Below are 12,141 nucleotides of genomic sequence, written 5' to 3'. Positions count from 1 at the left end.
ACATAAACCTGACCGATTAATAATTGAAGTTAAATTTTACGTTTGAGAAGGTTTTTTTTTTTTTTTATCTGAGCTCAAGGCTGAAAGTCTGGAAAGAAAGATTTTCTTTCTTTCTTGTGTCTGATTGTAAAGTAAATAACATAAAAAGCCAACCACCATTTTCTCTTTTTTTGAGTTTTTATCATTAATTGAAATGATAAATTACACATGGCTTTGTTAAATTAAAAATCTTTATTCATGAGGGAAGCATTCTTCCGTTTCAAACAAGTGGGATTTTCTCCTGAGTTATAAACTTATGTGTACTATGTGTTTTATTGGGAGGTTTGTGTCGGTTTCAGTTAGATAAGGCGTCTGAAAAGTGGAGCAGTAGTTGGGTCTGAGAAAATAAAGATCAGCGGTTCTCTCTAAGCCGGGGTCTTTTTGTGTGGAGTCTGGCGAAGCTGCATTGGTTTCATATAAGAAACTTCAACTGTAGGTTAGTAGAAAATCTACCCTTCAGTGTGACGTATGTGCATTTTCGTTTGGGCTTAAATCTAAGACGTCAGCTTCGGAGATGATGCTGCTACTCTTATTGTTTCTAGCAATGAACGTACGAGTCTCTGTGGACTTCCTCATTCTATTTGTCCTCTTCCTACTTTGTCACTGATTCCCTAAGGTTTATTCTCAACTCTGCATTAAAGCACTGAATGATTTAATTGGAATAAAATGCTAGAAATGATTAGTACAATTAATTTCCTTTAGTTGCCATGGGGAAAAAAAGAAGAAAAAGCTACGTAAAACATGAAGAGTAATAATTACGATGACATTTCATGGCCAATTTCACTTAAGTTTCTTTGTGCAACGAAAATAAAATAAGTAAGTTACCACCAACCAATCAGAGTTGAGTTTATAGTAATTTTACATTTATTCACGTTTCCATTTGGAAAACTGAACTTATATAATTTGTTATTATTTTTTAAATGTATTTACTGCTCACTCTGTCGGCTTTGATTGGGTTTGATGGCTGTTGTTTTCCCCCCCGCTTCATTTTTAGACCCTCCCTTCATTTCGAAGGCGAGGAGTACAGGCACTCCGGTCGGACAAAGAGGCGTCCTGCAGTGCGAAGCCTCTGCCGTTCCGAGGGCAGATTTTGAGTGGTACAAAGAAGACCGCAGGCGAGTGTACCTTTTCTGCTTCCTGTGTCTGTGAGAACGGCTTTGAAAAGAACAACACTTTTCTTTTTCTTATTTTTTCATCGCCATTGCTTTATGCACAGGATTCGGTCACTTTTCATTGGATGTCATTTGGCTCTGTGAATTAATACAATGTTTATTCATATTATATGAAAAGGAGGATTTACTAAATGGCATCCTGATTGTCATTTGTCATCTTTTGTAAAAAGAAAGAATAAATAATCTCTGGATTAAAATGCAGCCGCTACCGGTTTTTGCTGTGTACGTGTTTCATTCAAAATGCAGGAACTTTTACTAAAGGAACTTGTCAGAGATTAGAAAATTTATTTATGAAAAGCATTTAACCCGCCAAGCTATTCTTGACAAAGGGTTGTATTAGAACATTTAATGGTTTAGCACTTATGGAAGTGTTTGTTTCTGTTAGAATTTGGTAAAACTTGAAAAAGAAATTAATGCCGTTAGGCTAAAAGGTGACTAGAATTACAGCATTTTAATGAATTCCATTACGTTTAATTTACATGGCACGTAAACTGTTGACTTCTAAAACTGAAAGTAGACCTCTGTTGCTATGAAAATGATAAGGACTGTCTTTAAGTCATGTAGAATACAAAGTAAGACCTTTTTTTTTCTCATGACAAAAACCTGCAACATAAAATGAAACGGTTGTCACTCAGCCAGACTGACACTTAAAATGCTCTTCAGCCATTTTGCCATTTGTTGGTGCTTATTTAACACCGAGTGACAAATTTGAACATTTCTGTTACATTCCAGCAGGTATTACAAAGTGCACAAATATATGACATACATGTACCAGTCACTTTCCAGAGCTCCTGTGAATTGCCACAAATTTAAAACGTTTCATGTCTTTGTCCTCAATTTTTATTTTTTTTTTCCTGCTCTGGTCACCAGCTGTAAATAGTGTAATGTTTTACCTGATTGGACCAAACTCAGAAATCTGGACCAGGTTTTTGAGAAATATTGGATCAATAAAAACCAATCAAATCCCTGTTACAAACAAATAGTAGTCACCTAAAAAAAACAAAAAAAGCAACCAGAACCAAATAATGCTCTACATATGGAAGGACAAACATAGTGTTGATGCAATATGGCTAAGAAAAAAATATTTAAAAAAAAAGAGATTAGTGGAGGGTTTCTTTTATAAATGAAATGCTAAATATTACAAACAACTGTAGAAATGTTTGATACAGAATAAGAATTGTGTATTTCTTCAGATTTATTTTTATTGTAAGCTGATTGTATATGTTACCAATGTGATAAAACATCTGAGCCAACAGAATGAGGATGAATTGAAAAGCGCAGGTTATTGATTATTGCCTGAACCCCAATCGTTCTGGACTTTGATAGATTGTCTTTATTTTACAGGCTTCTCAATGGAATAAACGGTCTTAAGATAGAGACTCAAGGAAAACAGTCACTGCTCATCTTTTTCAATGTCTCAGAAGAAGACTATGGAAACTACACCTGTGTCGCCATGAACACCATGGGAATCACTAATGCCAGTATAATTCTTTATGGTGAGTATAGAAACACTTTTAAAAGTCCTAAATGTTGTAGAAGGTCTTGGTTCTTCATGTAACTCACTGCATGTTAGTCTACTTTACTATTCATCAGCTGCATTGTTATCCAACACTGTCCTGCAGCATGGAAGGAAAAAGACCTTAAAGAAAATAGGGAGGCTGATAAATCCTAAAACAATTTATAAAAATAATGAAATGTATTTTATTCTCTTAAGTCAAACACTGTCTGGAAAATATCTACGTTTATACTAAAAAAGGGCTATATTTCGATTTGTGGAAAATTCCCAGGTGACACCTGTGCACAGCCTGCAAAGCTCATTATTTTCATGAAACCCAACATGTCATTGTTGGGAAAATAAATAAAGCTTTAGTCAAACAGGAAAATCGGAGATTTTGGTTTGTGATTCCTTCATAGAAAAAGGGAATCACCTGGAGTGTCGCTTTCATTCTTTCATGCATGTTTGAGAAATCCTCAGATCTCATTTGATCAGAAAGCATTTAACCTGGTAAACTATTTTTGACAAAGGGTTGTCGCCATTCGGATGCAGAGTCTAGAGTTGTATATTTAACAAATCATATGTAAATCAGATCCACTTAATGTGGAGTCAAATCTGAGAGCCATCATCAACGAAATTACATCCACTGAATGTTAGGAATAGAAAGAATGCTTGTTTAAAAAAACAACTTTTGTGAATTTTTAGAATATATTTTTGGAACCTAGTCCTACATTGTTTTTGTTTTGGGGGGGGGGGGGGTTCAATTTAAAATATGTTTGTTCCTCATGCTTAAAAAAACCTTCCATCATAAAGCAAAGGTAAAGAATATATAAAAAACAGTGCTATAAACCACGGTGGGCAGCACTTACTTTGTGTTGCTCAAAAAGTGAACTGACGCTAAAGTTCCTGCAGTGCCAACACTGAAAATGAATAAAACAAATTTGCAGACAGACGTGGAATAACGTTCTGCTTCTTCCGCAGGTCCGGGTGCAATGCATGATGTAAACGGAGCGCCCATGTTCCGCCGCTGCTCCCTCTGCCTCCTGCTGACTGTAGCCTTATCCCACCTGCTCAAGTTCTGATGAGAAACGTGGCCCCCCACTCCGAGCTTCTCGCAGCGCTGAACAACAAGAACAGACGATTTAGTCCTATGAGAAGAACAGGAAACCAAGAATGCCACTGGCTCACACTCTTTGCTTTCTTTCGTATTTCCTTTTCGGCTTTACATCGGAGTCTGTTCTCTGTTGGTTCACCAAGAGTGACAGGCAACTGTGGAGAGAAGGGAAAAGTTTAAACATGCACTAATTTGATGATGGTAAAACTACAGAGCTTGTGTCCTCCCAAACCCCCCAAAAAAACCTTCTTTTGTATGTGAAATAGGGGGAAAAAAATGAAAAAAATGTGTGTTACTGTTGATAGTTGACTGTTTGTTGCCCAATATTGAAGTGTAAATTCAGATTAATACTATTATTGTGTGACATCTGTTCAATATCTGTACAGTACCAGTAAGCTTTTTTAAGTCAATGAGAAAAAAGAAAAGGAAATAATGCAATGTGATTGTTGAATTTCACTGTATTTTTTACAGTTGTATGCAAAACAGAAAACACGCTGGTCCTTCCAAGGCGATCAGTCGAGAATATTACAGAATACACCATTATTTCTCAGGCAAAGTCCTATAGCATAGTGCATCCTCATTTTTACCTTGATCATAGTGTGTGTAGAAAATGTACAAAGTGAACAGTTAACTCCTGCACTCTATGGAAAGGCATTCATTTCTGAGATTTTTTTTGAAACACCTCATCATCACAGAGTCATAGCAGCTTCAAGGCACGTTCATACCGACAGTCTGAACTTCGAATCGTGCGACTCACTGGTGTGATTTTTACTTCAAAACAAAAGCGTCAGGAGGGACGACGGTTCGGTCTGCGCGCTGTCGGCTCAGAGCCGACGCCTGTTTGACAGCGTTGTGAACTGTGTCAGGCTTAATTAACGACTTCTTACATTTTGCGTTCTTAATAAGCGTTTCAGTTATTTGTACCTGTTGTTCCCAAACCATTTTTAAACAAGCCGAGGTTATTTAATCCATATCTTCTTAGACTGCCACAGTGGTCCTCGTGCTTCTGTTTTGAGCATTAGACCTCTATGCAAACCAGACTTTACCTTTAGATTTTACAGCCATCTTTTTTGACGTTTAAGGGAAAACGCGTGACAGATTAATTGTACTAAATCTTTATTCTATTTATTTTTATAGTTTATTTTTTGACATTTTATTTATTGTTGCTGGGAAATGGAAGTAAAACTTAAATGTGCAATGTTCACACTTAAAGCAATCATTTCTCTCAATTCATATCAGTATTACTGAAAATCTGGGATGTTTCTGATCAGGATTCCGGTGAGGCCGAGTTGCATTACTGTGCTTCAGTACATTCCTGGTTTTAAATTTTGGTCTACCAGAACGGTGGACACGTTTGACATTAAGCAATTTGAAGCAAATTGTCTCGCCATAAATTTCGGAGGGGGTCGAGGAGGGGGCTGCTTGAGAAATATGAGACCATCTGAAAGACTTAAAGCAAAAGCAGAACTGAACCCAACAAGATGACAACGACTAAAGAGATGGAGTGGCTAATAACTAAATTATGGACTGTCCTGGGTAGAGCAAAGCCCAAACATTTAACGATGACAAAAATACAAACATTAAAAACATTGTAAGAGGAGGAATATCTTTTTCTCTGTTTTTCCAAAAGTGGCTGTAAATCATGCCACTGCATCAGGTTCTGGCATAGAAGCTTCATCAGACTTTCATCCGGATCTCCGGAGTCATTATTCAGGACTATGATTGGGACACCTGCGTAGCATCGGGACATCCCGGCTTCTTATTGTCTCGTCTTTCTATCTGCATCAAACTTCCATCTTTTTCCTGTATTTATTGTTTATTCTACGTTACATGTCTGCTGTCGTGCAGCAGTCATGTAAAACTATGAGAGAGAGAGAGAAAAAATGAAGACTTGAAATGTCTGTCCAGTCACCCAGTGAGTATTTCTTTGCCAAGCTTGCTAAAGAATTTCTTTGATTTAAGTCTTTAAAACGATAATAGAGCAAAACATCTCACTAATGTCAACACGTATGAATGTTCCCTGTAGCTGCTATGAAGCGACATTCATGTTTTGTGAATGTGTACTTTTAACCCGATGTGCCCGACATCTACAGTGGAAGCTGTTTTTCCTGGACCGGAGGCCGGCGGACTGACGTTCAGGGGAAAATTTTCAGTCAACCATTTGACTAAGTTCCCCACTGACTGAGAAGTACAAGCGGTTGCCAACGTGACGTCCCGCCTGTCGTTCACTCCACTCTCGTGCAAAACTATGAGTAAGAATCGTGTTAAAGACAAAGGAACCTGGATGAGACTGATGTATATGGGAGTGTTTTTGTACTTTACTCACCTACGTGCTTGTGAAGATGATCGTGAACCAGTCAGTTACGGACTACAATGTCTGGCCAAAAAAAAAAAAAAAAAAAAAAAAACGTGAAGAAAAAATAAGGTTTAATTTCTTTTTCCAGATTGTTATAATTTTTTTTTATGTAACCGAGATCGATGAGACAGTAAGATAGACCAATGTCTGTAAAGCACATTATTATATTCAATCTGTTTGTAAATGTACCTGAACCACTCTTTACGCTCAGATCCAGTCCAGTTGGTCCCGGTCTTTGACTTTGACTTGCTGCATCAAGTTTAACTTGATGAAAGCTGAAACATTCATCCCTGCACTTCTCCTCCAAAAGGACACCTTTTTTTTATTTTTTTTTGGCCAGTCAGTGTATTTCACAGGATGTGATATCTATCTTTAGCCGTTTTTTTTGTTTGTTTTTTTTTGTTTGTTTGTTTGTTTGTTTTGTTGTTTTCATTTGCAGATATGACCTCTGCAAACAAAGGTTAAAGGGTCTGTGTCATACTTTCCATTCCAGATAGAGCAACATGACCAATATTGATGTCAATAATCTTGAATCACTTTATTTTAAATCCCGATTAAAAAAAGAAAAAAACAAACCGACTCTAGAATTTAAGTTGTGTTTTTTGAAAGGTGTGGCATTTATATCTCCCATATATGTAGATACCACACACATATATATATATATATATATATATATATATATATATATATATATATATATATATATATATATATATATATATATATATATATATATGAAAAGTATTTTTTTTTACTTTTGTAATTTTAATAATTAGAAGAAAATAGCAAACTTACAATGACAATGGCTGTTTTCTTCAGGCTCAAAAATGATTTTAAAACTCTCAAAAGTTTCAAACATCACTTTGTAAAACACGTTAAATGCTAACTTTGGTCCTTCCTCTCTTTTTTTCTTTCCCTTCTTCCTCCGTCCATCCCTTTCAACATCCGCAAGCCAGAAGCTTTGACATGTCACTTTGACCTTTGAGATTTTCTGCCTAAGTTACCAACATCAAAGATCATTTTCACACACTGAGCTTGACTTTTTACCATGTGTCCAGTTGCCAGCTGTCACATTATCATGTTGCAAAACAAGCAAATTGAGTAAGGGAAACGTATGTCGGTGTTTAAGCATATGTCAATATAATACAGCTAATGGCTCTATTACAAGTGTTCATGCTATCTGGTTGCCATAGCCACCCCCTGTCTGCTCTGCCACCGTTTTCTATTCGTTCTGAAACGCGTCTCTCCCAGACGTCCGTAATGGCTGGTGATGGTCGCGCCTGCAAGGTTACGCAACACCGAGCATGGTTCCCCCCCGGGGTCTGCAGATGAGACGGATTATCTGAAGATCCAAAGACAAAAGATTATTTTCTGTCTTTGGAAGCATTAAGTAGCGTTTGTGGCTGAAGTCGTCGTCGAGACGTTATTCAATCAAAATAAAGTTAAGCGCGCTTTGCCTGGAAGTCTGAACATTTTTTTTGTTTCTTTTTCCTTACAGACATCGTGGTTTTGAGGTCATTCATGGCCCGGTGCTCTCATTGTACGATGAAAAGTAAAATGTCCAAACTGCACAGATCTAATCACATCCTTTTGTTTTTCTCTTTCTTTTTCATTTAGTTTGATCTTCTCTTGTAATAATCAAGAAAGAAATAATAATAATTAAATAGATGTCTATCAATTGTTATGGTCTTAACCAAGTGTGATTTAGTTTGTGTAAAATAGATGCTATTGATCAATTGCTGGCAGCTGTATCAAAAAGGAACTTATTTAACGAGTTGACAAAATGAAAGAGACTCTCAGGAAATGAGTCATGAAGAGAAGAGTTAAAAAAGAAAGAACAAAATATCCCAGGGAGAATATATCCGTTTGGGTGATGGGACGGGATCTCCTCGAAGCCCAGCTCTTAGATCTACTCAGGTCCACACCAGAGAGGAAATGAGGTGCAGCAGAGAAAATCAAGCCGTGTCAAGTCAGGAGTCAGAGTTATTGACATATAAGGTGGAGTTTGTGCAACAATTTCCTTCCATATTCATTCTGCAGTGTCGAACTATTTACTGGTGATGAATACCGTGCATTATCGAAAACATCTGGGAAAAAAAAAGAAAAAAAAGTGAGCCGTAATGTGAGAGATGAAACCCACTTAGTGTTTTCAGAGGATGATGAGGCAGTTATTTCTCATTCGACAATTTAACAGGAGGACATGAGTTCCTTTTTCATTACTTCTAAATTGTGTGTTTGAGTGTGTGAGAATGGCGGGTCGAGGATAGGCTGGTGACCCCACAACACTGAACAGGATAACACACACAGGAGCGCTCCTCACACTGCAGTGGTTTTCAGACGCAATGGCTGCTGCGGTAACACGGCACTAATGGCAATACAAAGTAGAAAAAGAAAAAAAGTATCGACTTAATTATAAAACTAATCAATTAAATGGATAAAATGATGCAACAGATTCAACTTAAATACAATAATTGTGACTCAACATGTTCGTCTTGGAGTAGCTTTACAAATGCTGCTGCTGGAACAAAACGCAGCGTTTAAAAACGGGGTTTCTTAACATTTTACCACCGATTCCATGTCCAGAATGTTCCGCTTTTTGTTCTGTGATTATTGGAAACGCATACGGTAGCTCAACTGTTTACACTTAAGCTGCTTAAGTTCTTTGTTGCATGTTTTCCCTTTTGTCTGGCTGCAGGATACAAACCGTCCACTAACAGCCGTTTGGGAAGAAGCCGTCTCGTTGTGGTCTGAAAGTCCGCTCAAATCCCGGAAGACTTAGTGTTGCTGGGAAATGTGATGCTGCTCCACAGCCATAGCCAAGGTCAAGGGCATCGACGTTGTCCTGCCGTGGGTCTAAATAAGAGGTTTTAGAAAGCAAAAAGAAAAAAAAAAAAAGAAGACGATAGAGAACGAACGACAGGACAAATAGACATTTTCGTCTTCCAGTTTTTGTATTAAGCTTTTTTGTGTTTAGTTTTAATTTTTTTTTTTTTTTTTTCCTCTGAGGTGAGGAGTGGAGGCGGCTGGAGAAAAATGTTACAAAGATAAAAATCCAACTTTATAAGTTATTTGTAGATTTTACCAGACAAACAATAACAGGTTTCGACAGCAATTATTTTCTAAGCAAACTTTCAACATTTTTTTCAGAACACTTGATTTTTTTTCCACCCAACTAATTTTGAAAAATTGATTGCACAATTTCAGCTCAAAAAAATCAAGCATTGCAAAAACATTCAATATTTTTTTGGTCAAGTAAAACTCATTATTTACACATTTATTGATTAAAAAAAGTGAACTATTACTGCATTGATTTAAAATCAGAACCACATGACAACAATTCAGTAATTCATGCAAAATAAACCTCAACCAAGCATTGACTGTCAGGAAATGGACATTCTTTTCAGAGGCCTGACATTTATGTTTTAAAATTATTTATTTTTTTATATTAACATTTTCTGGGACACGGAATTTTGCATGACCATTACGTTGTGTGACAGGACCTGCTGATCATCTAATACACCTGCATTATTCTGAGCACTGTGTGGTTTGACTGTCTGGATCTGTCAGTCAGGACAGATCCAGACTGCAACAAAAACAAAAAACTGACTTTTCCTTCAATCAGGACTTGCAGAGGTCTAAGGGTCAGGAAAAAAAATGCAGCTTGCATCTCTGCAGTCCCCACACATCCTGGACACAACTGTTTGGAAAAACCAGCCACTAAGGAGACATTTTCTTCACTCTCTCTGATGCAAACAGTGAACATCTTACAGCAAGACTAGACATCTGCTGCTATGAAAACAAAACAGGCATATTTGTTCTACCACAACCTGCTTATTTCTTTTTTTTCTTTTCTTCATGTAAAAAATTATTTTGCACACACAGACATGTACACACAGTTCCTTTTATCTTTTACTTTATGCAAAGTAAAAGATAAAAGTGAAAAAGTGAAAGTAAGTGAATACCGGGGGATTTCACTTACAAAGTGAAATCCCCCGGTATTAGTAAACTCTGTTCAATTCACTGTTGACTTCATCCCAAGATGAAAGAACAGATCCACATCATACTCAATCATGAACTCAGGGTAAGAAATGAAGGCCCTAACTTTTAACTCTGGTATTTAATTAATCAAAATAATTCTTACATGTAAGCTGCAAACGTGACTTACCAAATTGTAGGAACTTCCTTCTTTTATGCTTCTGTTCACAGCAAATTGCTTGCATTTTTAATGCAGCCTAATGATGCCTCTTCAACAGATACCTTAGATGGTACGTTAGGTACGTCCAAATGGAATATATTGTTTCCATATGGTTTATTTTCAATACACAACATTACGTCATTCTAAAGAAATTCCTAGAAAAGTTACCATATGTTTATGCTGTTAGCAATATCACTCTAACTGTAGGCTGGAAAATTAGTCGTCTCACAAGACAAAATGATGTTTTTTTAATTCCCAGTGTCCAAAAATGACAAAGAAGTAACTAATGTTTTTAAATATAATTATATAAATACAAATGGAGATTTATTTTATTTTATTTTTGTCTTTTCATGGGATAACTGTCTTACATTTCCACAGTTCCAGAATTAAACTAAAAGTTTTTGTTTTGTTTTGGGTTTTTTTTACAAAAATTTTATTTCTTTATTTATTATTTTAAAACTTGAAAATAGGAACAAAAAGGTGTTTTTAATGTCAACAAATTCCTCAATTCATCACAATAAATTTAGAGATTCATTGGAGATCTTATCTTTATTCTTTCAGAAGCAGTAAAAGTATGAACGGCTATTTTTTTATTATTGTCACTTTTCAAGGACTTTTGTGCAAATAATTCTTAACTTTATATATCGTCCCTTAGCAACGCTGCTGCTGTAACATCATTCTTTTTTTTTGTTGTTGTCCTTGTCTTGGATATTGTTCTTGAGGTAACGAGGCATTTTCTGTTTGCACCTGCTGGACATTAACACAATTTATTCTACATTAGAATAAAAGTACTCTCTGTATATATTCACATATAAGATAATTTAACTTCTGGCAACTTCATGCTGACCCATCATATAGCTCACATTGTTCATTTAGAAATAAAATAAATTCAGTTAAAATGTTGCTAAAATGTTGTTTATGTTTTTTTATTTTAAATATGTCCCTTTGCTTGTGCAAATTTATAAAACCCTACCAATTTTCAGGTAATGTTGGGGGGCAGACAAAACAATGTTGATGGCTCGACATGACACCGCTGATGTACCTGCTGCAAAACACGTTTGACTGACATGTCTGAAAGGAAGAGCAATGATGTTTTCCTGTGAATAAGCTCACCTTTTATGTAAGCATTATCTCATTATGAAAGAATGATATAACAATAATAGCATAAGGTACACGCTGATGTACCATCTGTCAAGGAACCAGTTGTTCCTCTTGTGAAATGCGGCAAACAATACTGTCTTCTTACGTAATGTTATGATATGAAATGACATCAGACTTCTTCTCATGACCCTCAAAGACGCTTTACCATAAAATATGTCACCCGTATTCACACACGCATTCACAGGCTGGTGATGGTGAGCTACTGGATAGTAGTCACAGCTGCTCTGGGGCAGTCAGACAGAAGCGAGGCAGCCATTTTGCACCATCGGCCCTTCTGACAAACACCGACAGGAAGGGCAGGCGGGGGCTTGAACCGGCAACCCACCGATATAAAATCCAAACATGTGGCGCAGTAAAGGCAAAACTAGATAAATGTGAGAACGCCGCATCCAGGCGTGGGCACTGCAGAAGCTTTTAAATACTTCACAGATCATCATGGCACACGTCACAGACGCGGCTCACGCTTATCTACAGAAATCTCAACCTTTAGCAATTAACCCTCTCTGACAGCTTCATTTGCATCTGTTTATACCTATATGCTTGAGCTTTGTAATTGTGTGACTACAGCATGTTTAACCCAGAGGGTGCTTCTATTTGGGATTATAAAAA

The 12,141-nt window shown here is 36.7% G+C and overlaps 1 protein-coding gene across 1 annotated transcript in view; it reads left to right on the top strand.

Moving 5' to 3' along the window:
• The window catches only part of LOC102219138 (opioid-binding protein/cell adhesion molecule-like), a 151,302-nt gene extending 144,551 nt beyond the window's left edge, over positions 1–6,751 (top strand). Inside the window, exons 5-7 of the mRNA XM_005803528.2 lie at positions 1,034–1,154; positions 2,556–2,707; positions 3,688–6,751. Of these exons, the coding sequence (XP_005803585.1) occupies positions 1,034–1,154; positions 2,556–2,707; positions 3,688–3,788 (374 nt within the window). The 3' untranslated portion in view covers positions 3,789–6,751. The remainder of the gene's footprint in view (positions 1–1,033; positions 1,155–2,555; positions 2,708–3,687) is intronic.
• Positions 6,752–12,141: the final 5,390 nt, after the last annotated feature.

The sequence above is a fragment of the Xiphophorus maculatus genome, chromosome 11 (genome assembly GCF_002775205.1).
Source record: "Xiphophorus maculatus strain JP 163 A chromosome 11, X_maculatus-5.0-male, whole genome shotgun sequence".
NCBI lineage: Eukaryota > Metazoa > Chordata > Actinopteri > Cyprinodontiformes > Poeciliidae > Xiphophorus > Xiphophorus maculatus.
Note: the sequence above shows the minus strand (reverse complement) of the source record. Positions and strands in the feature narration are given on the sequence as shown.